At 34.2% G+C, this 26,272-nt stretch overlaps 1 protein-coding gene across 1 annotated transcript in view; it reads right to left on the bottom strand.

The window, feature by feature from the left end:
- Positions 1-26,272, bottom strand: part of LOC137627214 (synaptogenesis protein syg-2-like) — a 135,174-nt gene that overhangs the window by 12,476 nt on the left and 96,426 nt on the right. Inside the window, exons 11-13 of the mRNA XM_068358294.1 lie at positions 11,909-12,154; positions 9,015-9,166; positions 4,023-4,136 (exon numbers count right to left, since the gene is read on the bottom strand). Coding sequence (XP_068214395.1) covers positions 4,023-4,136; positions 9,015-9,166; positions 11,909-12,154 — 512 coding nt within the window. The remainder of the gene's footprint in view (positions 1-4,022; positions 4,137-9,014; positions 9,167-11,908; positions 12,155-26,272) is intronic.

Here is a 26,272-nt window from a genome sequence, read left to right as displayed (position 1 = left end):
CTTTTCCATATTACAGATTATTTGATAATTAACAGCATTAAAATCTCTTATAAACAGCCAACCACTTCATGAACAGTAATTCATACAGAAGAGACCCGCAAATATTATTTTTGGTTAATACATATTGAGGATGATAGTCATCTGTCACATTAATCAACACTTCAATTTAGACATTGTATAGTCGGTCTTCACCTCAAGTACCAGATTCCAAAATGGGCTTAATAAATTACCCTGGTAAAGACTTTCACAAAATCATTTAAAATCTGACAAGTTCCAGGTAAGGAACGAACTCCACATTAACAAAAATTTTCTCTTAAAACTCAAAAAGTCAGGCACATAACAGTCTGGATTATTTCAATGCAATCACTATGTAAATTGGACATGTCAAAGTTACTGTATTAAAAAATCTCTTTTGAGTTCATGCATGATAAAAAATCACAATTAAATGGTTTGTGCAATTCTTCAAATTTATACATGCCATGGGTTAGTAGTTGTCTTCCTAAAAACGATTTGTAACCTTAAGCCTTGTTTGACTATAATAAAGTCTCGGTCACTTTGGAATTTTAATTTGCGAGGAATTTGAATAATTCTATTCTAGTTAAATTAAATTATTAATTTATTTGTAAATTTTTCATTAAAACCCCCAATAATCAAACTAAGATATTCAGAAAATATTTAAGAAATTCAGAAAATATATAAGAAATTCCCTGATTATTATCAACCATTTCTTAGTAACAACTAAGTTAAATAAAAATATTAATGATCTTACACAACGCAGATCAAATTCAGATTTTTTTTTCTTTATAGATGGCGATGCATTATCACCACCATTTTCAATAGTTCACAATCAAAGAATATAAACATACACCCTTCCCATTACATTCTATCTCAATTAGCATTATGATGATAAACGGTAAATGTGATCATGTTCTTTACACTCGAAACGGTGATATTGTCTGCTTTATGTATAATACCGAGAACTCCTTATCCGAAGTTTAAAATTGTTTACAGATATCCCCTTCTGTCCCTTTCCAACTACTGATCAGAAGCTTGCCACCTTCTCTCTCTCTCTCTCTCTCTCTCTCTCTCTCTCTCTCTCTCTCTCTCTCTCTCTCTGAAAGTGCTATCCTTTACGTCTTCAAAAATAGATGATGTAATTCCTCTCTCTCTCTCTCTCTCTCTCTCTCTCTCTCTCTCTCTCCTCTCTCTCTCTCTCTCACTCTCTCTCTCTCTCTCTCTCTCTCTCTCTCTCTCTCTCATATATATATATATATATATATATATATATATATATATATATATATATATATATATATATATATATATATATATATATATATATATTTATATATATATATATATATATATATTTATATATATATATATATATATATATTTATATATATATATATATATATTTATATATATATATATATATATATATATATATTTTATATATATATATATATATATATATATATATATATATATATACATACATATATTACGATACCTTTTTCTCCTTTACTTTTCGTATACACAAGTTAGTCCACACCCCCTTGTCCATTCCTGACTATTTCGCCCTCTCTTAATTTCATATAAACACCCAATTTTGTTTTTCCTCATTCAAGATTTCTTTGTCCATCCATTTTCCCCTTCTTATCTTTTTATTGCTCTCTTACATACCGTTCAATCGAGAAGGAATCCTTCACTGTCAATGCCAGGGACATCTATTCAATCCATATGCCAGGTCCACATTCAGGAACTTTTTCCTGAGCTACCAATTCTCCTCCTTCCCCCACCCCCTCTCTTCTGCCCATTCCCTTAGGGACCCCTTCTAAGGCTCCGGAGCTGGGATTGTACCAGTCAACCCACAACAAGATTATTCGAGCCTCCAGCTGAGAAAATACAGTTTCCTGTTTTCTTTCTCGGCTTAACTTCCATGACTTTACATTTCCTTCCTCACTTAACTTTTTATCTGGACCATAGCCTCTGTACCATGGTCTTCCACTGTCTTGGGGTGGAGTTCTCTTGCTTGAGGGTACACTCGGGCACATATATTCTAACTTATTTCTCTTCCTCTTGATTATTTTTTTGAAGTTTTATAGACTATATGAAAAAATTTAAACATTTGATTTTATTATTAATTACTTCTCGTAGTTTATTTATTTCCTCTCCTCACTGGGCTATTTTCCCTGTTGGAGCCATTGACGTATAGCATCCTACTTTTAAAGTTAGGGTTGTAGCTTAGCAAATAATAATAATAATAATAATAATAATAATAATAATAATAATAATAATAATAATAAAAATAATACGGCAATGTTCTCTGTTAAATCGGAACTGTCTAGGGCAATGGTCAGATAGATAGTGGTAATAAACTTACTGAAATAAAAGTTTGGAATATTATATATATATATATATATATATATATATATATATATATATATATATATATATATATATTTTAACAAGAAATTCCGAATATTTCACGCATGAAATTATTGTAGGACCGGAAAAAACATTTTCTTGATTGCACTCGTAATATCTCAATGTAAGTAAGTGTATTATTTATATACAAACTGCAGTCGTTCTTCACATATCGTTCACATATCGGATCTAGGTCATTCAAAATCTCTTCTTTTAAAGTAAAGGTCGATAGGATTGGCAACCCTATGTCTCGTTTCAATGCGTAGCCGAAGTCTGAGGTCAAATTACTAAGTGTTGCTTCAGAACAAACTGCTTGTTCAGGTGCTGTCACTCCTAGGACTTTGCCAGTGTTATAACATAGCCACCGTTTAACTCGACTTTTCCAGTCATTATCCCATTTGAATAAGAACAGGACAGTGTGTGATCAGAATTCTAGTTTTTTTAACACGGTTTATGTATTTTTTGTCTGAATAGTAGTATATCAACTGTATTGTCCTGAAAGCAGGCATCCCAGACGAGGATCTTTTCGAAACCGTTTGAACCTGTTTGGCCGTTGCCATGGTAACTAACGTCATGACTTCGGCTCCCTAGGACATGTCAGAAAAGCCCTGTCCGGAGAGAAGCTCAGGGCAATCTACCAGAACAGAACAGGGTTTGAGTGTAGTTTACGAAAAGTAGACTACTCACCGCAAGATTAATATGTTAGATTGTATAAGACAGAGAAAACTGCATGGTGACTACAGTCGAAATTTATACAGAGTTGTGTACTTTTGTTTAGCGAAATATAGTTTTTGGTAAGCTTAACTTACGGAGTGAAATATATTCTTAGGTAGGCTTAACTTATACGGAGCGAAATATAGCCTTAGGTAAGCTTAACTCACTGAGCAAAACATACCCTTTGGCAACCTTAACTCATGGAGCGAAATATAGCCTTAGGTAAGCTTATCTTACGGAGCGAAATATAGCCTTAGGTAAGCTTAACTCAAGGAGCGAAATATAGCCTTAGGTAAGCTTAACTCACGGAGCGAAATATAGCCTTAGGTAAGCTTAACTCACGGAGTGAAATATAGCCTTAGGTAAGCTTAACTCACGGTGCGAAATATAGCCTTAGGTAAGCTTAACTCACGGAGTGAAATATAGCCTTAGGTAAGCTTAACTCACTTTGCCTTAGGGTAAGCTTAACTCAGGGTCAAGGTTTTCAAGCTCCAATGCATACAATACAGTTTTGTGCACGTGCACGTGCGCATTTGCATACCTTGTGTACATGTGTGGTTAGGAATTACAAAATTTTACATATTAATTGATGTGCAATTCATTAAATGTATAGAATTAGTCACTTCAAAATCAATCGAAAAACTGAATTTTCAACAAACATGTAAAACTTGTTTAAATAAAAGCATCAAACTACATGTAGGTTTTATGAGCCAACAAGTACATAATGCAGCATTTAATATTTTCATCTTTAAGCATCAAATTAAAAACGCACACCATTCCAGCCGCCTAGATGGGCGGTTTATAAGTATAGCAATCGGTTTAGCAGGCTTTTTTTTTTTTTATTATTATTTTTTTTTTTTAAATCGACCCACACTTACATAACCGCCGAGGAGGTCATATTGATCATACAACATAATCTGGCTAGAGATGACCTGAGGTGGACGATTTTGACAATGGCATAAGTGACCTTTGGGATAGAAGTGGGAGGCACCCTGCAGAAGAAAATGATTATAGAAGACAAAGCAAAAAGGATGATATATTACTTAGATTTATAGATAATAGAAGCAACACAGGAAAAGTATGTTTAATGGAAAAGAAAATATTTATTTCAAAGAACTTACGAGGAGATTTTTACTTTAAAAGGATGATATATTACATAGATTTACAGATAATAGAAGCAACACAGGAAAATAATGCTTAATGGAAAGGGAAAATATTCCTTTCAAAGAACTTACGAGGAGATTTTTACTTCAAATTTTTCAAATAATAACAAAAGGTGAAATAAAGTTTATAAATAATTAATAGAAGCTAACAGTGGGGTTTTAGAAAAGTCAAGAAAATCAAAAGATTCAGTATTTTTAAAGGAAAGAAAATATTTATTTCAAAGAACGTAAGAGTTTATAAATATTTATTTAGAAGTTACAGTGGGGTTTTAGAAAAAGGCAAGAAATCAAAAGATTTAGTATTTTTGAAGACAAGAAATATGAGCAAACGGGGAAATTCCTCATATATATTCAGGTGTCAGAATTAAACTCGATACCAGGCATAGTGCTATCAGATCCCAGATGGTATTTAGCCCGGTTGGGCCAGGCCTTTTGTGCAGTATATACACAATGCAATCTCTGCACAACGCGTGACATTTGAAAGCAATAACTTGAACTGCAAACAGATAGTTTAATAAATAAAACCAATACAAGGTACAGAAACTAATTCTTGTATCTCTGCAATAGAAATTGAATGGGAGAAATTGAGGGTCTTGTCTCTTGACAATATGAACTGAAAGGAGAAATTGAGGGTCTATTCTCTTTGCAATATTAACTGAAAGGGAGAAATTGAGGGCCTTGTTTCTTTGCAACATAAACTGAAAGGGAGAAATTTAGGGCCTTGTCTCTTTGCAATATAAACTGAAAGGGATAAATTGAGGGTCTATTCTCTATGCAATATAAACTGAAAGGGATAAATTGAGGGTTTTGTCCCTTTAAAAGGGAGAAATTGAGGATCTTGTCTCTGCAATATAAACCGAAAGGTAGGAATTGAGGGTCTTGTCTTTTTGCAATATAAACTGAAAGGGGGGAAATTGCGGGTCTTGTCTCTTGGCAATATAAACTGAAAGGGAGAAATTGAGAGGGTCTTTTCTCTTTACAATATAAACTGTAAGGGAGAAATTGAGGGTCTTGTCTCATTGTAATATTAACCGAAAAGGAGAAATTGAGGGTCTTACCTCTTTTGTAATATAAATTGAAAGGGAGAAATTGAGGGTCTTGTCTTTTTGCAATATAAACTGAAAGGGAGAAAATGAGGGTCTTGTCTTTTTGCAATATAAAATGAAAGGGAGAAATTAAGGGTCTTGTCTTTTTTAAATATAAACTGAAAGGGAGAAATTGAGGGTCTTGTCTATTTTCCATATAAACAAAGGAGAAAATGAGGGTCTTGTCTATTTGAAAGGGAGAAATTGAGGATTTTGTTTCTCTGCAATATAAACCGAAAGGTAGAAATTGAGGGTCTTGTCTCTCTGCAATATAAACTGAAAGGGAGACATTGAGGGTCTTGTCTTTTTTGCAATATAAACTGAAAGGGAGAAAATGAGGGTCTTGTCTCTTTGAAAGGGAGAAATTGGAGGATCTTGTCTCTCTGCAATATAAACCGAAAGGGAGAAATTGGCTCTCTCTCTATTTTCGTCTTTATTGAAGAGTATTCGAAAATAGAGGATTCCAAGTAATGGGGGTAAATCGAGTACTGATTTAAACAACTCGTGAAATATCATTGATGCCAGAAAGGACGGTCTTTTATTTTCTGGTCATCCATTCACGAATACGAAGTGCAAAGGATAATTTTATGTAGAGAAGAAAATGTTACATGAAAGAGATTCAACGCGATTATTTTAAGCGAGGCTAATATTAAAATTCTCTCTCTCTCTCTCTCTCTCTCTCTCTCTCTCTCTCTCTCTCTCTCTCTCTCTCTCTCTCTCTCCTCTCTCTCTCTCTCTCTCTCTCATTATTCAAACTAAGCTGCCTTTATCTGGAGGTTATTCGTCAACGTTCATATGAATTATCATTAAATCCATATTTTTTTCCGTTTTACTTTTTCTTTCCAATGTAAACTTCGGAAAGAATAATAATTTTCAAATGGGAAATAAAACAAGATAATGTAAATATCGTAGGGCAAGATTAGTGGCTTTCAATCAAAGGCATACTATAAATATTTCTATGATAATTTTTAAAAATATTCCATTCTTTCATAATATGTGAAGCAATAGTTTAAAAATAGTAAATGCAGAATAATCATTTCTATGAGACTTTCAGATATTTAAAATCCCATATTTTTGTCTCTTGCAAAACATGGAACGCATTAAGATAATAAAGAAAAAATTTCTAGACTACGAGTGGAGAAGTTGAATTAAAAAGCTCAAGATAGAGACGACTGGCGAAATCTAACCGAGGCCCTTTGCGTCCCAATAGGCGTAGGAGGAGACGATGATAAAAAATTTGCTTGTGGATTATTGCAAAGCATTAATTTTATTAAAAACGCTTTTGTATTTTTCGTATTCCTCTACCTTTGGCTCATCTCAAATATGAATCTTGGCTACTTATGTAGTTAAACTGAAGTTATTTGTAAGTAAAATTATTTGCAAGTTAAATTTTTTCACATTTGAGCCTCGGATAGGCCTAACCTGAATCCAGCTGTAAATGTCAACAAATAGTCGGGTTCCATATGAAATAGAAATCAGGTTATTACAAATGGCATTTTGCTTTCTGTATTTAAATGATACAATATTGTTTTATTACAGTCTTTCTCTATCTTTGTTATTTTCAGTTTCATTGGTCTTTTTATCATTGTTTGTAATTTGAAAACCTTTTTGTACATGGATTATTTTATTGGAAATCATTGTTACTGCAAGGACGTGACCGCAATCAATGTAAGAAAATTATTAAGACAGGCTGGTTAAAAAAACAGCTTACCTTTCTGAAGTCAAGAGTAATTATGAGAAAATTGATCTTGCTTTAATTACTTGCTAAAGAAGTTTTATCGCGTGAACTTGGATCTTTTGCTTAAAAAAGTTTTATCTCGTAAACTTTTTGCTTAAAATGGCATCACTGACGTTTTTTTCTTCCTGCAAGACTTAAACTAGAGGGGGGCAGAGCGCAGACCTCCGCCACGGCAGTTTATTTCTCGACCTTAACATGTATTAATGGCGTGGATTTCCAAACACTCAAATATAAACCAAGGTTGAAAGTCTCTGTGACAACGATGCCCAAACTTAAGGCTGAGTACGTGAATTGGCCATTTTGCTTGACCGTGATGACCCTTGACCTTGACCCTCCAAAATTTAATAATTTCCAGCTATTTCCATAACAGTTCATCCATGCAAGTCTTATTATCTACGATTAACACTGCGGCCAGAAAGCTGTTCACAAACAAACACACACACAGACAAATTGGTGCGAAAACATAACCTAGATTAACATTTCTCTCTCTCTCTCTCTCTCTCTCTCTCTCTCTCTCTCTCTCTCTCTCTCTCTCTCTCTCTCTCGTTACTGTAGCTATTTTGGCATAATTTAGGCTTAGATAAATTAGAAGAGCAAAAGCCAAAATGAGCCTTAAGGTATAAGGAAGCTAAGAACGAAACAATACCTTCTTTGAAAAATGAGGTTAAGTTCATGTTCCAGTCTCCCGAAATAGATTTTGACACTAGAATTGTAAAAATTACCTTAATTTACGTTTTCTCTGCCAAATATACTGTAAAGAAAAAGCAATTTTTTAAAGTTATACTTCTTGCAAACTTTATTTTCTTCTCCCATCTTCATAATTCCTTTCGTCTTTTTTTTTTCAATTTTTTATGTAATTTAAGCTACTGTTTTTTTTTAATGGGATAATTTCACCTTATTCAAAACTCAAAGAAAAAATGCATTTTATAAAATTATACTTTTTTGCAAACTTTATTTTCTTCTCCCATCTTCATAATTCCTTTCGTCTTTTTTTTCAATTTTTTATGTAATTTAAGCTACTGTTTTTTTTAATGGGATAATTTCACCTTATTCAAAACTCAAAGAAAAAATGCATTTTATAAAATTATACTTTTTTGCAAACTTTATTTTCTTCTCCCATCTTCATAATTGCTTTCGTCTTTTTTTCAATTTTTCATGTAATTTAAGTAACAATTTTTTTTTCTTTTTAACGGCATAATTTCACCGTACGCAAAACTCCAAGGATTCCTTTCTTTGAAACAGGTGAACCACTGTAGTGATTTCGCTCCGCATTCCCATAAGTAAGTTTTAAATTCGCTTTAGGAAACGTACTAAAAGGTTTTAATGGTTATTTTCCCTGACGAGATTACTAAACTCTACAAAAAAAAAAAAAAAAAAAAAAAAAACTGCCCTGGTCCCCCGATTTCACGCTTGAAATGGTTAGTTTTATCGCTCATTCTCTTATTTCATACGAACATGGTCTCTTTGTTCTAACTGTTAAGTAATGCAAGTAACATGGTGGTCTAGAGTATGTTATATACATATATGAAATTTATGCAAGTGCATATATATATATATATATATATATATATATTATATATATATATATATATATATATATCATTTATATATATAATATATGTATGTATATATGTATTATATATGTATGTATGTATATAATATAAATTATGTATGTAATACACACACACATATATATGTACACACAATATATATATATATATATATATATATATTATATATATATATATATATATATATATATATATATGCACACACACAGTATGCATTTCTCATTTAGTGTAAACATCACACCCCTCACTGGTAAATGAACTGCGATATTGCTCTCCATCGATCATTGCTGTCTACAGTATACAGCTAACTTACCTCATAGTCAACGACAGAGTCATCCTGTGCGTAAGATTCTCTGCTCTTCTCCGATATGGAAGACAGAGTTTCGCCCGCCATGGTGTCGTTGTAAGAGGAAGGAGCGTACATAGTGTTTGTGGTACTCTTGCTGCTTGCTTGGTCGCTACCGTCTGTAATGTGAAAACGCGGCGTTTTTTTAATTAAAAGCCAAAGATAAATAAATATAAGTTCTGTCAGGTCTTTATATATTTGTTGGAGAACAGACTTAATTTGAGTTTTTATTCATTTATTGGAGAAAATACTGAATTTATTAAGATTTCAATGTTTTTTTTTTTTTCATTTTGAACAAAAAAGTGTCATATTTAATAAAAGAAAGAAAAAAAAAGTTAGAATTTTATACATTTACTGGAGAAAAAAAAACTGAATTTACTAAGATTAAATTTCGGTGTTTTTTTTTTTTTTTGAAGAAAAACTTAAAATATTTTCAAACATATGTTTGTTAGAAATTTCCAATGGCAATTATATAAAAAAGATGGCGTTTTTTGTAATATTTATTTGAGAAAAAGACTGAATTTATTAAGAATTAATTTCGATATTTTTTTTTATCTCGGAAAAAAAACCATATTTAAACATTTTTAAAGTTAAAAATTTCAATGACAATTAATAAGTTCTGTGAGATTACTATACATTTATTGGGAAAAAAGATTTTATTTCATACTTTTTTGGGAAAAAAATTATTTTAAACTTATAAGTTAGAAACTTTCAATGGCAATAGATTGTGAAAGAAAATTCCCGAAAAAGAAGGAAAACTATTAGTATTTTACTCTTAGATTTTTAAATAATAAAAATTTTCAACAATAAAAAGCCAATATTCTGAAAAAAATGTTATAGCCAGAAGGAAAAATATTAGTCTTATTACTCTTAGATTTGATGGTATAGAGATTTTAAGCATAGAAATGTTCAAAAATAAAAATTCGTCAGTTTAAAAAATTTCTATGGCCAGTATAAAAAAACATCAAAAATTATTCCTGTCCTATCACATTAGATTTTAGGGTGAATCAATTTTAATCATAAAACTCAAAAAGTAAAAATCCGTTAGTTAAAAATTTTATATGGCCACTATGAATAAAATAAAGCAAAAATCATTACTGAAAATACCATTGGAAAAAGGCGACAACATGGGGGACCTCACCAAAGGAATGAAAGTGAGATCACAGAAATATTGACATTATTTCCAATATTCCCTTCTGGAATCTTCCTTTGAGCAGTGGCATACATACTGGCACACATACTAACATATACTGCCTACAAAAGGATGTTCGAATGTAGAAAGACAAGATTACATTCATTAGAATGTTGAATATATATAAGAGAACCTCCGAACACATCGGACTTCTTTGAAGAAGAGAGTCTTATTTTGACTTTAAGAGAGAGATGGGGAGAAAGACAACATTACATTCCCTAGAATGTTGAATGTATATAAGAGAACCTCCGAACACATCGGACTTCTTTGAAGGAGAGCGTCTTATTTTGACTTTAAGAGAGATGGGGAGAGAGAGAGTGGCGGAAAATGGAAGAGGAAATGGGGGAAAAAATAAAGAGAAGAATATCAGTAATGGATCTTTCACTTCCATCAATCGAGCCATAGTTTCTGGGAGAAGGCCGTGTTAATTAAACTGTCAGAGAGAGAGATACCCTTGAGATGTCATTGCAATGGAAAAGGTATAAATGCAAGGAGGAACTATCTGTTCCTCGACTGTTTTAGTCTTTATGCTGTCAATTATCTAAGGGAATTTTTAATTTTGGCTTTTTCCCCCTTTTGGTATAGGAGAGGGAAGAGGGGATTTTTAAGACTACCCTTTTTTATATAAGGTGGGGGAGAGGGGAATTCTTTTATTTTGACATTTCTCCTTTTAATACAAGGTAGGGGAGAGAGGAATTTTTAATTTTGGCATTTTCCCCCTTTTGATATAAGGTGGGGAAGAGGGAAATTTGTAATTTTGGCATTTTCCCCATATATAAGGGGGAAGACTGGAATTTTTAATTTGGCATTCCCCCTTTAATATAAGAGGAGGATAAGGGGAATTTTTAATTTTGGCATCCCCCCTTTTGATATAAAAGGAAAAGGGGTTATATTTTGTTTTGGCATTTCCCCCCTTTTGATATAAGGTTGGGGAGAGGGGAATTTTGAATTTTGGCATTTCCACCCCTTTTGATATAAGAGAAGGAAGAGGGGAATTTTTTATTTTGGCATTTTCCCCCTTTTTATATGAGGAGAAGAGGGGAATTTTTAATTATGGTATTTCCTCCTTATTGATATAAGAGGGGGAAGAGAGGAATTTTTAATTTTGGCATTTTTCCCCTTTGATATAAGAAGGTGGAGAGGAATTTTTAATTTTGGCATTTTCCCCCTTTCTAAATAAGAGGGGGAAGAGGGGAATTTTTAATTTTGGAATTTTCCCCTTTTGATATAAGAGGGTGGGGGAAGAGGAATTTTTTATTATGGCATTTCCTCCTTTTTGATGTAAGAGGGGGAAGAGAGGAATTTTTTATTTAGGCATTATCCCCTTTTGATATAAGAGGGTGAAGAGAGGAATCATTTATTTTGGCATTTTCCCCCTTTTTAAATAAGAAAGGGAGGAAGAAGCATCCTACCATCATCTTTTCTTTTGCCTCTTTTTCTACGAATGAGGCAGATAACGAGGCCGATGTTCATAATGACAATAATTGCCCCAACGACGGCTACGGTAATAATAATCAGCTTCAGAAGATCTCTCCGGCCATCTAGGACTTGATTCCTTATGAGTTCCCGGTCGTCGTAGATGGGCTGATCTGCAACAAGATTGAAAGAAAACGGGACGTTGTGAATAAACAGAAAACGGGTTTTGTGAGGGGAGAAAAAAATGACTTACCGTGAGACGTTGATATTGGCAACGGCTTCGGCAAGGTCGAAGCCGAGACGGATGGCGGAGGCGTCTTCTTGGTTGGAGGAGACGCCCTCTTGCTCCTGCGACGTTTAACAATACAAACAATGGCAGAGACGTTCAGTGCAAGCAGTGCAGTTGCAACAAGAACTATGATGACAACCCAAAGGCCAGGTAACTTTGAGGAGTCCTTGCCCACGGTGGAAGAAGGAACTGGGGTTGGAGGAGCCTCGCCTGGGGTGGGAGAGGGAAGAAGAGAAAACTACGGTCACAAACGGGAGCATGCACACAGACCTTGCACATTTATTGAGAGTTTATTAAAAAGCACGACTGCCAATATGAAATTATTTGTAACTTCGCTTACATTACATGATGCAGTAATCACTTACAAAAACTTACTTAGTTTACCCAGTATGTCTCGGTTAAAGCTATAAGTTAAAATACCCATAGGAGTTTTTTATGATTAAAAAAAAGCCAATTTCCCCAATTCCTGTGGTCAGTTTCTTTTAGTTACCGAAAAAAAAGTATTTAACCATATGTCTCGGTTAAAGCTATACAATTAAAGTACCTATAGACGTTTTACAAATAGAATAAAGTAATCGCCCCAAATCCTGTAAATCAGAACTTGTAGTTACCGAAAAAAAGCCCAACTAACTCGATGTCGTCGCCTATAACCTAATTTTGGAAGGTTGAAAATTAAACTATCCATTGACGTTTTTAAGAATAAAATAAAGCCAAACGCGCCAAATCCTAGAAATCAGTACTTATAGATACCGAAACTTGTACAGTAGTTCCCGAAAAAAATAGATAACTGTCACCTACACCTTAATTTTTAAAATGGTTCTTTCACTACTAACCCCATTTTTTTCAGTCGTTTCATAATATACCGCACCCTTCCCGACAAAAAAAAAAATAAAAAAAAAAAACGCACACACCACGCTAGTAGCAATAAAACCGAGGGTTGTGTTTCAAGACTAGCTTGCAATTCTTTCAGATGTTGTTCTCTAGTAAATTTACATAAATTGAGCAAAAAGGAGAGAGAGAGAGAGAGAGAGAGAGAGAGAGAGAGAGAGAGAGAGAGAGAGAGAGAGAGAGAGAGAGAGAGAGAGAGAGAGAGAGAGAGAGAGAGAGAGAGAGGTTAAAACCCTAAAAGGGAATTTTACAGTTGTTGTTTATCCGAGAATCCAACACGAGAGTGATACAATCGAAGAGGTTTCTTTCTCTCTTGAAGACGCCATCAGCGTGATCGTCCTCATCCTCCTTCGAACTGTTAAATCCTCGTAACACTCTCGTCTTATTTCCCTTGCCCCTCCCATGCCCCAACGCCCCCCACCCACTTTACAGACTCCACCCAAATACGCAAGTCCAAATGCAATCCTCCTCTTCCATCCCTCCAAGTAATTCAGCTTTTCTTCTTAAGTCTCGAAAATCACCTTGGGGTTGATTTCGGCCTTTCCAAGAAGAGGCACAGCTTTCTTCAGCTTTCTTTTACGAAACCCATTATAACGTTATTAAATGGAAGCAAGGAGTGGCAGGCTGTTTGGGTTGATTTCGGCCTTTCCAAGAAGAGGCACAGCTTTCTTCAGCTTTCTTTTACGAAACCCATTATAACGTTATTAAATGGAAGCATGGAGTGGCAGGCTGTTTGGGTTGATTTCGGCCTTTCCAAGAAGAGGCACAGCTTTCTTCAGCTTTCTTTTACGAAACCCATTATAACGTTATTAAATGGAAGCAAGGAGTGGCAGGCTATTTGGGATGATTTCGGCCTTTCCAAGAGGAGGCCAGCTTGCTTCAGCTTTCTTTTGCGAATCTCATTTTAACGTTATTAAATTGAAGCAGGGAATGGCAGGCTGTTTGGGTTGATTTCGGCCCTTTCCAAGAAGAGGCACAGCTTTCTTCAGCTTTCTTTTACGAAACCCATTATAACGTTATTAAATGGAAGCAAGGAGTGGCAGGCTATTTGGGATGATTTCGGCCTTTCCAAGAGGAGGCCAGCTTGCTTCAGCTTTCTTTTGCGAATCTCATTTTAACGTTATTAAATTGAAGCAGGGAATGGCAGGCTGTTTGGGTTGATTTCGGCCTTTCCAAGAAGAGGCACAGCTTTCTTCAGCTTTCTTTTACGAAACCCATTATAACGTTATTAAATTGAAGCAATGAGTGGCAGGCTATTTGGGATGATTTCGGCCTTTCCAAGAAGAGGCACAGCTTTCTTTTGCGAAACCCATCATAACGTTATTAAATTGAAGCAAGGAGTGGCAGGCTGTTTGGGTTGATTTCGGCCTTTCCAAGAGGAGGCCAGCTTGCTTCAGCTTTCTTTTGCGAATCCCATTATAATGTTATTAAATTGAAGGAGTGGCAGGCTTGTTTGATGATGGACAGCATCATGCTGAATAGGAATGTCCAGACAGATCTTTCGCACTACAATGTAACTAAAAACTGAAATCGCTACAATGGTTTAAAGGTCGCTCATGAATGGCAGAGGCAAGGGACGGTGACATTGCAAGGGTATAATTTAACTGATTGTTCTTTCTATTAATTACCTTCGCCATAATCGAAGATTTTCCAAAGGGTGTGTATTCACCCCAGACGTCGTTTGTATATTTGTGAGCTACTGTACACAAAAACTACTGTATCGATTTTGAACAACTTGGTAGTCATACTGGGTATGATCCAAGGATGAAGCTGTAACATTTTGGATAAAATACATCAAAGTACAAGTACTAAGCAGTACTTTGAAAATAATCGCAATATCAAGTAAATAATTTTGTTAGTTTATTTCTTTATTTTTTTTTTTTAACAGTATGCAATTTAAGACTGCTTGGCCTGGCTAATGCATGCTCTCTACTTAGTGCCCCTCTAATCTATATAAGAAATATATCTTTCTTAGTTTTCTTAACGTTGTAACTTTCTGTCGATTTTATTTTTCTACTAGAGCACAATCTCATGGTAGGACGTACCTATTTTAGAATAAGTATTTTATATATAATTAATTATATGAAACGATAGAGCTATCTCTCATATTCACTAGCTAAATGAGTGACTTATACGTATAATCTACCTATAGCCTTTATTAAAAAGTCAATCGATCAAGATTTTCCTTACATTTAGTATAGAATGTCATTTTAACTAGTTAATTAATTATAATGAAATTAATTTATTTCCATTAACATTTATCTTCATGAGAAATTAATTAAAGTGACATTATGAAATATCATCAAGTTTTATATGGATTTCGGGTAAAAGTAATCAAGTAATAAGAAAAGAGTATTTACTCTTCGGATTATTTTCATTTCTCAAAGGAGCTAAATCAACTACAATCGACTCCTCTCCCAATCTACAACTGTCATGAAGTTACGGTCGGGGCACTGTGTGTGTGTGTGTGTGTGTGTGTGTGTGTGTGTGTGTGTGTGTGTCATGAAGAGGCGCTGATGAGTAGTATCGCGTAATTTACCAAAAAAAAAAAAAAAAAAAAAAAAAAAAAAAAAAAAAAAAAAAAAAAAAAAAAAAAAGAGGTATCCCAAACTCTGGTTACTACAAAAGTTTAATTAATATTTCATGCGAAAATTTTACATCGAAAACGTTTAAAGGTTTACATTTATCGAAACTTGCTTTTTATCATTGGTGTCAAACACTTGAAATTGTCGTAATTTTAACCGGAAATTCTCTGTAAAAATATACTCTGTTCTCAACCGTATTTCAGTCAAATATAGGCGACCGTAATTTTACCTTACTTTGTTGTTATATCCTACGGCTTTGTGACGGTAATATCACTCCTTTACGTCGACATATCCGTTTTTAAAATGGTATAAATCCTGGAATAAATGATACGGAAAGAGAGGGGAGGGTAATAGGAGAAGGGAGGGGGAAAAATACTATCGAAGATGGACCGTAGGGAGAAAGAGCGGAGGGTTAAGGGGAGGAAAGTTCACCGAGGGACCACAACCAAATTAGGTTTTCAGAATTTTCCGAGGGCCATTCTTCTTACTTAGTGCCACCACCAGAGAAGAAATAGTAACAACAGTGCCAGTGTGGCACTCGGGGTCATTCGTATGTCTTTCTGGCAGCTTTCACTCTCCCATTTAACGTCACTTAAGGAGAATTACTATTCGGGGTTGGAGTGTAGGGGCCGGCTTCAAAGGGGAGATCACTTCAGAGTTAAAAATATCACAAATTATTCTATTTTTTTATATTTTTCCCTTACTTCTTATGATCTCAATTCCCGGGAGTAATAAAGGCAGAGAGTTGTAAATAAGGCTGTTGACAAAACTCAAAGAGCATGTATAATTTCGCACGGCCTATCTTTCCAAATTTAGCTTTCGTTATTTCAACTTTTGTTATCTCACAGTGGATAAGGGGGTAGGTGGGCTGTGGCACCCAAGCAGTACTAGCTAAACTCGGCTGAAACCCCTCGTCAGGCTGCGAGGAGAGAAGAGAGGAAAAGTCCTATTTTGTTCCTCTTTTTGTGTGGGCCTACCCCCCAAAAAAATTATGTGAAGAGCCTTCGTGAATAAATAATAGATATCAACTTTTTTCCTTTTTGATTTTTGACCGAATCTATAAAATTTCCATCTAGCGATAATGACACGAGAAGATTTAATAATCTGTACCTATAAATAGCATTTATTTTAAATATGTTGAGTGATTATTTAATGCATTCCTTTTGAATCTGGACCGATTCTAAAAGATTGCCATCTAGCGATAATGATACTTGAAGATTTAATAAACTGTACCTATAAATAGCGTTTATTTTAAATATGTTGTATCTGCATCGATTCTATACGATTGCCATCTAGTAATAATGACACTAGAAGATTTATTATCTGTTTAATATATTATAACCGAGTAACAGTGCTTTTAAATATGATGAGTGATTATTTAATCAATTTAAAGTTTGATACACTGTCAAGCAATTTAAATTAAAAGAACAGTCTCATATATCTTTGCTCTGATATAAATTGTTGAGATCGAACGTAAGGAATTCAAATTTTATAAGCTTAAAAAACTCGTATAAAAGGAACATTTCAACTAAAAACAGATTTATACTGATTAAGAGATTTGAAAAAATATATAATTAAAAGTAATTAACTATGCAAAAACATTTCTCGATAAATAACTGTTTTGTACCAGTAGCATTTAAGACTTAATTACTTGCCAGTGAAAACATTTCTAACGAAAATAAATTTATATTTATACAGAGATTTAGAAAAAAAAAATATATATATATATAAATGAAAGTAATTGACTGTACATGAAATTTCTCGATAAATGTTTTGCACCAGTAGCATTTAAGATTTAAACTACCTTTCAATGATAAAATCTAACTGAAAATTATTGTATATCGATATGTATTTAAAAAATATATATTATTAAAAGTAATTATACATAAAATTTATCAATAAATAACTGTTTTGTACCAGTAGCATTTAAAACTTTAAAAAACTTTGCAGCGATATTAATTAAAACGGCTAAACACAAGAATAATTGCATTCTCCGGTAATTACAATAGAATTATATCGTTCTAAATTCCGCATAATTTGGAGATTACTGAAAAAAAAAAAATTCCGGATAGCTAATCAACGTTATCAGATTCATTTATCAATTTCAGTTGCAGTAGAGGGCCCGCTCTTTTCCGCTTCCACGTAAATATAAGTATCCAATTACTCAAATAATAATGATAATAACAAGTGTATCCGATTATTTTTGTTACAACGGCGATTACGGGTAACTAGCTCGATACTACACAGAATTCTAGAGGTTTTATTCCAGCTGTAACCAAGTTGTGGAATGATCTTGCTTCAGGGTGCACTATTCTATCTAATTTCTCTTCTTGTTTTGTTAAAGTTTTTATAGGTTACATAGGAGATATTTATTTAAATGATGTTACTCTTCTTAAGATATTTTTTCCTTGTTTCTTTTCCTCACTGGACTATTTTTCCTGTTGGAGCCCCTAGGCTCATAGCATCCTACTTTTCCAACTAGGGTTGTAGCTTAGCAAGTAATAATAATAATAATAGTAATAATAATAATAATAATAACAGTAAATCGGGTAGTTAAATCGGTAGAACTTTAACGTTCAAACTCGCAGCAATTTTTTTCATGTTCAACAGGCTGACATACCTGAAAGATATATTTTAATGTTGTTACTTTTCGTAAAATATTTTATTTTAATTGTTCATTACTCTTCATATGATGTATTTGTTTACTTCTTTCCTTTCCTCACTGGGTTATTTTTCTGTTGGAACCCTTGGGCTTATAGCATCCTGCTTTCCCAACTAGGGTTTTAGCTTACCTATTAATAATAATAATAATAATAATAATAATAATAATAATAATAATAATATAGCTTGTCGTCGTCTCATAAGAGAAGCCAGTCTCTTTCATTATAGGTCCATATAAAATTCCTTGAGAATTTAAAAATTTTTCTAGACAACACGGCCTTTTTATAAACTAGTTTACGCGACCCGTCATACAGACGGCTAAATATTTTCATATATATGCACTAACAAGCACAGATTCAACCCTTCCCACCCCTTCCCACTTTCTTAACCACAACCCGCTGGTTCTGCAATTTGTGTCAAGTTGTAGTTTCCGAGTGTACACTTCAAGGTACCCCCTCTCACCAGGGACCGACTACTCCCTCTTCCCCCCTAACCTAGGGACGGCAAAATATCGAGTAGTCATACGTTAAACAATTCCGCTCAGCGTGACAGGAAAAAATTATATTTATACATAAGGCCAGACAATTGCTCATTTTATAGAGGAGATTGTCTTTACTATATTCCAATCAATAATTGATTTCGAATATATATAGAAAATTAACTACCTCCAAAAAAGTAAGCTTTAAATGAGCAAAATAAGTCTTCGATAATCAATGTTAAGATTTAAATATGATTTAATTAATACTCAATTAGCTAAAGCAAAAGAACTGAACTTCGAATCTGGCGAACTCATAATAAACACGTTTAATGAGATCAATGCATTACAATTTAAATGAATACTATCACTCCAATCAGAGCTTTCAAGATTGGAATGCCAAATGAAGGTAATATCCCATTCCTAATTTTCTGTTTGGGCAATACGAAGGACAATTATTGATCCTTTCAGGATCTCCCACGTCAAAACCTGACGAGGTTTCCACGAGATCAGGATAGATTTCATCCTCTGTTCTGTTTAAAGATTTAAGGTTTAAAGGCCGCTCATGAATGGAGAGGCAAGGGGCAGTGATATTGCCTTATAAAGCAGGACAATGCCCTAAAGACTGACCATATATTATATGATCAACGCCCAACCCCCATCCCCACTCAAGCTAGAACAAAGGAGGAGTTTGAGCTGGACTCGAACCCCAGTCTGGCGATCACCAGTCAGGAACGTTACCACATAGGCCACCACAACCCTTCTTGTGTTCTTCAATTCACAAAAATACTTTCCCATTTATTTCTACATTATTTCAACTAATGGTACGGATACAAAGAAATGAAAATAACAAAAGGGAAGGGCTTAGGATAAGGTTAGGAATACAGCAGCGGATTTGACCAAACCAGCTGGTCGTTAAAACGTAGGCCTAAATGAATTTCAACTCCGACAGACCTCATTTCCATTCAATGAATTCAAAATTCGGAACGGCCTAAGAAGTCGTTGTATTTTCCATTTCGAGTATGCCGTTACTGTTCGGGTATAGGCTTTCTGGATGTAATATAAACATTGCTTTGAATTAAAGGGTAATATTACTCTATATTTATATATATATGCAGGAGGAAGTGAAGCGAAACGGTGCCAGCCACGGGAAGCCGCTCCAACATTATAGGGTTTTAAAGTAGACCAACTGATATTTCACTGGCCTTGCATTGCGCCATCGGGGGTCCGTATTCAGATACGATATGGCTTTCTGCTGAGACTTACATACACACGCACACATTACAGAGACTTATATGTTCGTTTAACATGTTTTAGAGTTCATCAATTCTTCCGTTTAATCCAATCTTAATTGTTAAAATTCAATTCTTCCGTTTAATAATTAACTGTTATTAGAGTTCGATTCTTTCTTTCAATAATTAACTGCTATTAAAGTTCAATTCTTCCTTTAAATCCTCCCCTAATGATTAATTGTTGTTAAAGTTCAATTCTTCCGTTTAATCCTAACTTAATTATTAAAATTCGATTCTTCCGTTTAATCCTCCCCTAATTAATTGTTATTAAAGTTCAATTCTTCCGTTAAATTCTCCCTTAATAATTAATTATTAATATTCAATTCTTGCATTTAATCCTCCCATAATAATTAATTCAACCTTGAAACCATCGAATACGATTGGATTGAAATTCATTGTGATCTTCATCCACAATCTATAACATTGATTTCTAACAGAAAATATCCACATTATAAAATCCTTCCAATAATCTGAATTGATTCTGGATAGTTAACAGCAGTTGATTCTGGATAGCCAATGGCAATTGATTCTGGATAGCCAATGCCAATTGATTCTTGATAACCAACAGCAGTTGATTCTGGATTGTCAACAGTAATTGATTCTGGGTAGCCAATAGCAACCGATTCTAGATAACCAACAACAAATGATCCTGGATAGCCAACAGCAGTTGATTCTGCATTGCTAACAGCAGTTGATTCTGGATTGTCAACAGCAGTTGATTCTGGATAGCCAATGGAAATTGATTCTTGATAACCAACAGCAGTTGATTCTGGATTGTCAACAGCAGTTGATTCTGGGATAGCTTACAACAATTGATTCTGGATAGCCATTAGCAATTAATTCTAGATAACCAACAAGAAATGATCCTGAATATCCAACAGCAGTTGATTCTGGATAGCCAACAGCAGTCGACTCTGGATAGCCAACAACAATTGATTCTGGATAACCAACAACATTTGATTGATTCTGGGTAGCCAACAGTAATTGATTCTGGATAGCTAACAGCTTCATATGTACGATTAGTTCGTTCCACCGTATGGTTTTACCATTAAATTTAATCGAATTCATACGTTATTTTTTTCTATATCGAGCTTGCGAATTCTGTTTGGCAGAGAATACCTCTTAAAGGCATAATGGTCACATGAAGATCAAATAATACACAGTATTCCAGAAGTTTTATTCCAGCTGTGACTATGTTGTGGAATGATCTTCCTAATAGGGTATTTTAATCGGTAAAAGTTCAAACTTGCAGCAAATGGTGTTTTTTTTTTTTTTTTTTTTTTTTTTTTTTTTGAACAGACAGACCGACCCAAGTCAATTTTTTTAGTTTATATATGAAAGATCTGTTTTCTTAAAATGTTCTATTTTACTTGTTCATTACTTCTCTTATAGTTTATATATGTACTTATTTCCTTTCTTTACTGGGCTATTTTTCCCCTTTGGAGAGAGCCCTTGGGCGTATTGTATCCTGCTTTCCCAACTAGGGTTGTAGCTTAGCTAATAATAATAATAATAATAATAATAATAATAATAATAATAATAATATAGATCTGTCTTTATTGGCACTTAATGGCACATAACATGACCTTAGATGTCAAGATGCCAGAAAACCTCAAATCAATCGATCAATCAATCGCAAAGGGAGGCATGGCGTTATCGCAATGTAGGAATTCGCTTTTAAAATCTAAAGGGGTTCCAAGTGTGCAAAAGCTAAAAAAAAAAAAAAATCAATAAACTTCATACAAAACTCTCTCTACAACCATAATTGGAAAGAAAGTTTATGAATCATGCAAACTGACCAAGAGAGCAAACCTGTTTTTTTTTTTTTTTTTTTTTTTTTTTTTTTTTTTTTTTTTTTTTTTTTTTTTTTTTTTTACGAACAGTTCTTCTCGTAATAAAGATTCCATATTTCTCTGAATATAAAGTAAACCTGTCAATGTTGTACGGCTTATAAGCTAAAGAGAGAATTTTCCCTTGCGAGCATTTATTCAAGCTTTTCTTATAAATAACACAGCATCCTTTCAACCGTTCTTTCGAGTACTTTAACGTCACATAAAAGACGGGGGGGGGGGGGGGGGAATTTTCTTTTGACTCATACATTGTGAAAAGAGGAAGGATGGGCAGAATACGGGAAACCCTTGGGGGGGGGGGTTTATTATTCCTCTAAGGGGAAAAGCTTCGAGGAAAATACTTCTATTCCTCCAAGTGGGGAAAGCTAAGGTTTATGGTGGCATGGTGGTAACGTCCTTGCCTGGTGATTTCCTAACTGGGTTTTGAGTCCCGCTGAAATTCGTTAGTTCCTTTGGTTACTGCAACCTCACCATCCTTGTAACCTAAGGATGGGATGTTTGGGGATGCCTAGAGGTCTATCTGCCGAGTTATCAGCAGCCATTGTGTGGCCCTCCTTGGTCCTAGCTTAGGTGGAGAGGAGCTTGGGTCAATCTCTAGGGTACTGTACTGCTTGTTGGGGGTAATGTTACTGTACCTTGCCTCTGTTATTCATGAGCGACATTTAAACCTTTTAAGAGTTCTTTTATTCCTCCGAGGGGGTAAAGAAACCCCCCGCCCCCCACTTCACATCAAGCCGGAAGAGGTTGGTGTGTGGGGGTTAGAGCGTATCTAGCTAGTCCATGAGACTCAATTCCAGATCGCCTCTGCCACTCATGAGCGACATTTAAACTTTTAAGAGTACTTTTATTCCTCCAAGGGGTATAAGTACCCCCTAAGAGGATTAATACTTTCTCCTCCAAGAGTAAACCCCCCCCCCCCCATTGCACATCAAGCCGGAAGAGCTTGGTGTGGGGGTTAGAGCGTATCTAGCTAGTCCATGAGACTTAATTCCAGATCCCATGGCAAGATACAAAGGGATTTGTCGGGAGCTTTCCAGAACATTCAAGGGAGGATCCATTGCTTTACGGCGCAAAGATCTCGCGTATCATAAGAGGCTTTCCATGGCATCGTCAATAATTTCTCTTGGAGGAAGATGGAAGGAAGATATGCATGTGTGGAATAGGAGTTACAAGGAAGACGAGAGTATAGGAAAGAAGAGAAGCAGGAGTAAGGCGTGGTAATCAAAGGAACGTATTATCTTCTCGTCATATAAGGGAGGGGGGGGGGGGTGAGGATAGGATAGAGAGACGTGGGAGACGCGGTTATGGATTCTGACGAATGAAGTTAATGGGAATTGCAGATGATGGCTGTCATCAGATAGGGGCAGAAATTTCCAGAAAGAGATGATGGTAACCCAATCTTTCATTTGAATTTATAACATAAAAAAAGATAATTCGATCTCATTTTCAGTCAAAAAAAAAATATTTCAATGTCATTTTCAGTCAAGAAAAAAAAATAGTATTTTTCGATCTCATTTTCAGTTCAAAAAAAAAAAAAATTCAATATAATTTTCAGTCAAAAAAAAAATATTTTTGATCTCATTTTCCAAAAAAAAAATATTTTCGATCTCATTTTCCAAACAAAAAAAAAAAACAAAAAAAAATCAATGTCATTTTCTGTCAAAAAAAAATATTTCGATCTCATTTTCAGTCAAAAAGAAATATTTCGATCTCATTTTCAGTCAAAATAATCCTTTACGTTGGCACTGGAGGAATTTATTCGTTTCTAAAGTTTATTATATACTATTGTACGCAACCCGTCAAAAAAGACGACTAAGTATTTAAATAGATATGCGCTCACATATACGCAACGCCTCTCAACATGGTATGACTACTTTCCCTCCCTTTACAAAGGGGACGATATATATATATATATATATATATATATATATATATATATATATATATATATATATATATATATATATATATATATATTATATTTATAATACATACATAGATAGACACTTTATTTCATATAGGAGATAATTTGTATAAAACAATAGACTGGACAAAAGCCGACGCTGTTTATAGAGATTCCTTACAAAAAATCAGATTAAAGTATATCGAATAATTATCATAAAAATGTCTTTCCATGAACTCGGCGCATGTCGAAAAGAATTTATATATAAAAATCGGTCACGCTCTATTAAAAACAAAAAGATAATGCACCGAAATAGTAATTGTAGTTAAAATAACAGGAAACGGAAATTTCATTAACTTTATCATTAATACTAGAGGAATCAATTACTCCCATGAAAATGAAATGAGTAATTTTTCACACGATATGTTGGATATTAAAAGCTTTTTTATTTATTTAACTGTTTTCCGTACCCCTTGACATATGGGAGGGACTATGGGATAAAACGAAAGTAGAATTTAATGCTTTAAATACTCAAAATTTCTGTTATAAAGCTATTCTTATGAGATAAAGATATTTTTTAACTATTCTTTTGATAGAGGTAAGCGAAAAACATCCTTTTATTTTTCTGTTAAAAAGCTATTCTTATGAGATAAAGATATTCTTTAAAACTATTCTTTTGGTAGAGGTGAGCGAAAAACATCTTTTTTTCACATGATAAGTTAGATATTAAAATGTATTTATTTATATATTTAGTTTACTTTTCAGTACCCCTTGACATATAGGAGGGACTGTGGGACAAAACAATGGTTTAAATTGCCAAAAATAATGTTCTTATGGGATGAAGATATTCTTTAGGTAGAGTTGAGCGAAAAACATCTTTTTTCACACGATATGTTAGATAATAAAAGCTTAATATTTATTTATTTATTTATTTTTATTTAAAATGAACTGTTTTCTGTACCCCTTGACATATAAGACAGACTTTGGTACACAACGAGACTTTAATGCTTTTTAAACTATTGTTTTGAGAGAGGTAAGCGAAAAACATCTTTTATATCTAGAGGAAATCAAACCTGCGTAGTTTGTTACGATGACATTTTTAAAAACCTTCTAGAGTTTGACTAAAAAAAATGGATAACTCCACCAGCCCCGCTAAGAACATATCCATAAGTGTTGAAATTGGCTAAAATGATGTCAGCTTCCATATCAAAACCATTATGGCCAACTCCACCACCTCGAACATATCCATAAGTGCTGAAATTGGCTGAAATGATGTCAGCTTCCATATAAAAAAAAAAAAAAATTTGGCCAACTCCACCAGCTCGAACATGATAAGTGTTGAAATTGGCTAAAATGATGTCAGCTTCCATATCAAAACCATTATGGCCAACTCCACCACCTCGAACATATCCATAAGTGCTGAAATTGGCTGAAATGATGTCAGCTTCCATATAAAAAAAAAAAAATTTGGCCAACTCCACCAGCTCGAACATGATAAGTGTTGAAATTGGCTAAAATGATGTCAGCTTCCATATCAAAACCATTATGGCCAACTCCACCACCTCGAACATATCCATAAGTGCTGAAATTGGCTGAAATGATGTCAGCTTCCATATAAAAAAAAAAAAAAATTTGGCCAACTCCACCAGCTCGAACATGATAAGTGTTGAAATTGGCTAAAATGATGTCAGCTTCCATATCAAAACCATTATGGCCAACTCCACCAGCTCGAATTCAAGTGTTGAAATTGGCTAAAATGATGTCAGCTTCCATATCAAAACCATTATGGCCAACTCCACCAGCTCGAATTCAAGTGTTGAAATTGGCTAAAATGATGTCAGCTTCCATATAAAAAACCACTTGGCCAACTCCACCAGCTCGAATTCAAGTGTTGAAATTGGCTAAAATGATGTCAGCTTCCTTATCAAAACCATTATGGCCAACTCCACCAGCTCGAACATGATAAGTGTTGAAATTGGCTAAAATGATGTCAGCTTCCATATCAAAACCATTACATTCATGCTATGAATACCAAGTAAAATTTCTATGGAAGAAGAGAAATGAGAGTAGAGTAGGAGAAAAACATATTGGAGTAAAGCTGTCAATCAAAAACTAAAAGGTTTTTAGTGACAGTTATGACATCTATTTCGCATATCCATCCAGCATTTACAATATTTATTTACAAAGTCAAATACCCGTGAAACTAAAAAGTTTGCTCTTCACCCTTTTTAAACTTCTCCGTTTGTATTTGCGAAATGTAGCTCATTGTTCCTTAGTTAAAATGCGTATTAGTTACATTATGCTTTAATCACATTTGTGTTTAATTAAGGTTTCCAGCTAAGTAAAAAGTTTAGCGACAAGGAAGGAATTCATGAAGCCAGATTGCTCTGATAAGTCTGATCTAAATACAACGCAGATAATTGGATACCATATGACATCATTGCCATACCTGTTTGCAGTTACTACAAATAATCCACCAACCTCAAGCGAGTACAGTATGTAAATATGCCTGCGGTGTGTGAAAATTTCGGTCAATCATAATTGAAGCCACAGTGGAAAGAACCCGGAATCTTATAGGAAACGCAAAAAGTGAAGTCTACAGAATTTGAATACGAAACGCAAAAAGTGAAGTCTGCGGAATCTGAATATGCTGAATACGAAACGAAAAAATTGA

The sequence above is a fragment of the Palaemon carinicauda genome, chromosome 35 (assembly GCF_036898095.1).
Source record: "Palaemon carinicauda isolate YSFRI2023 chromosome 35, ASM3689809v2, whole genome shotgun sequence".
Taxonomy (NCBI): domain Eukaryota; kingdom Metazoa; phylum Arthropoda; class Malacostraca; order Decapoda; family Palaemonidae; genus Palaemon; species Palaemon carinicauda.
Note: the sequence above shows the minus strand (reverse complement) of the source record. Positions and strands in the feature narration are given on the sequence as shown.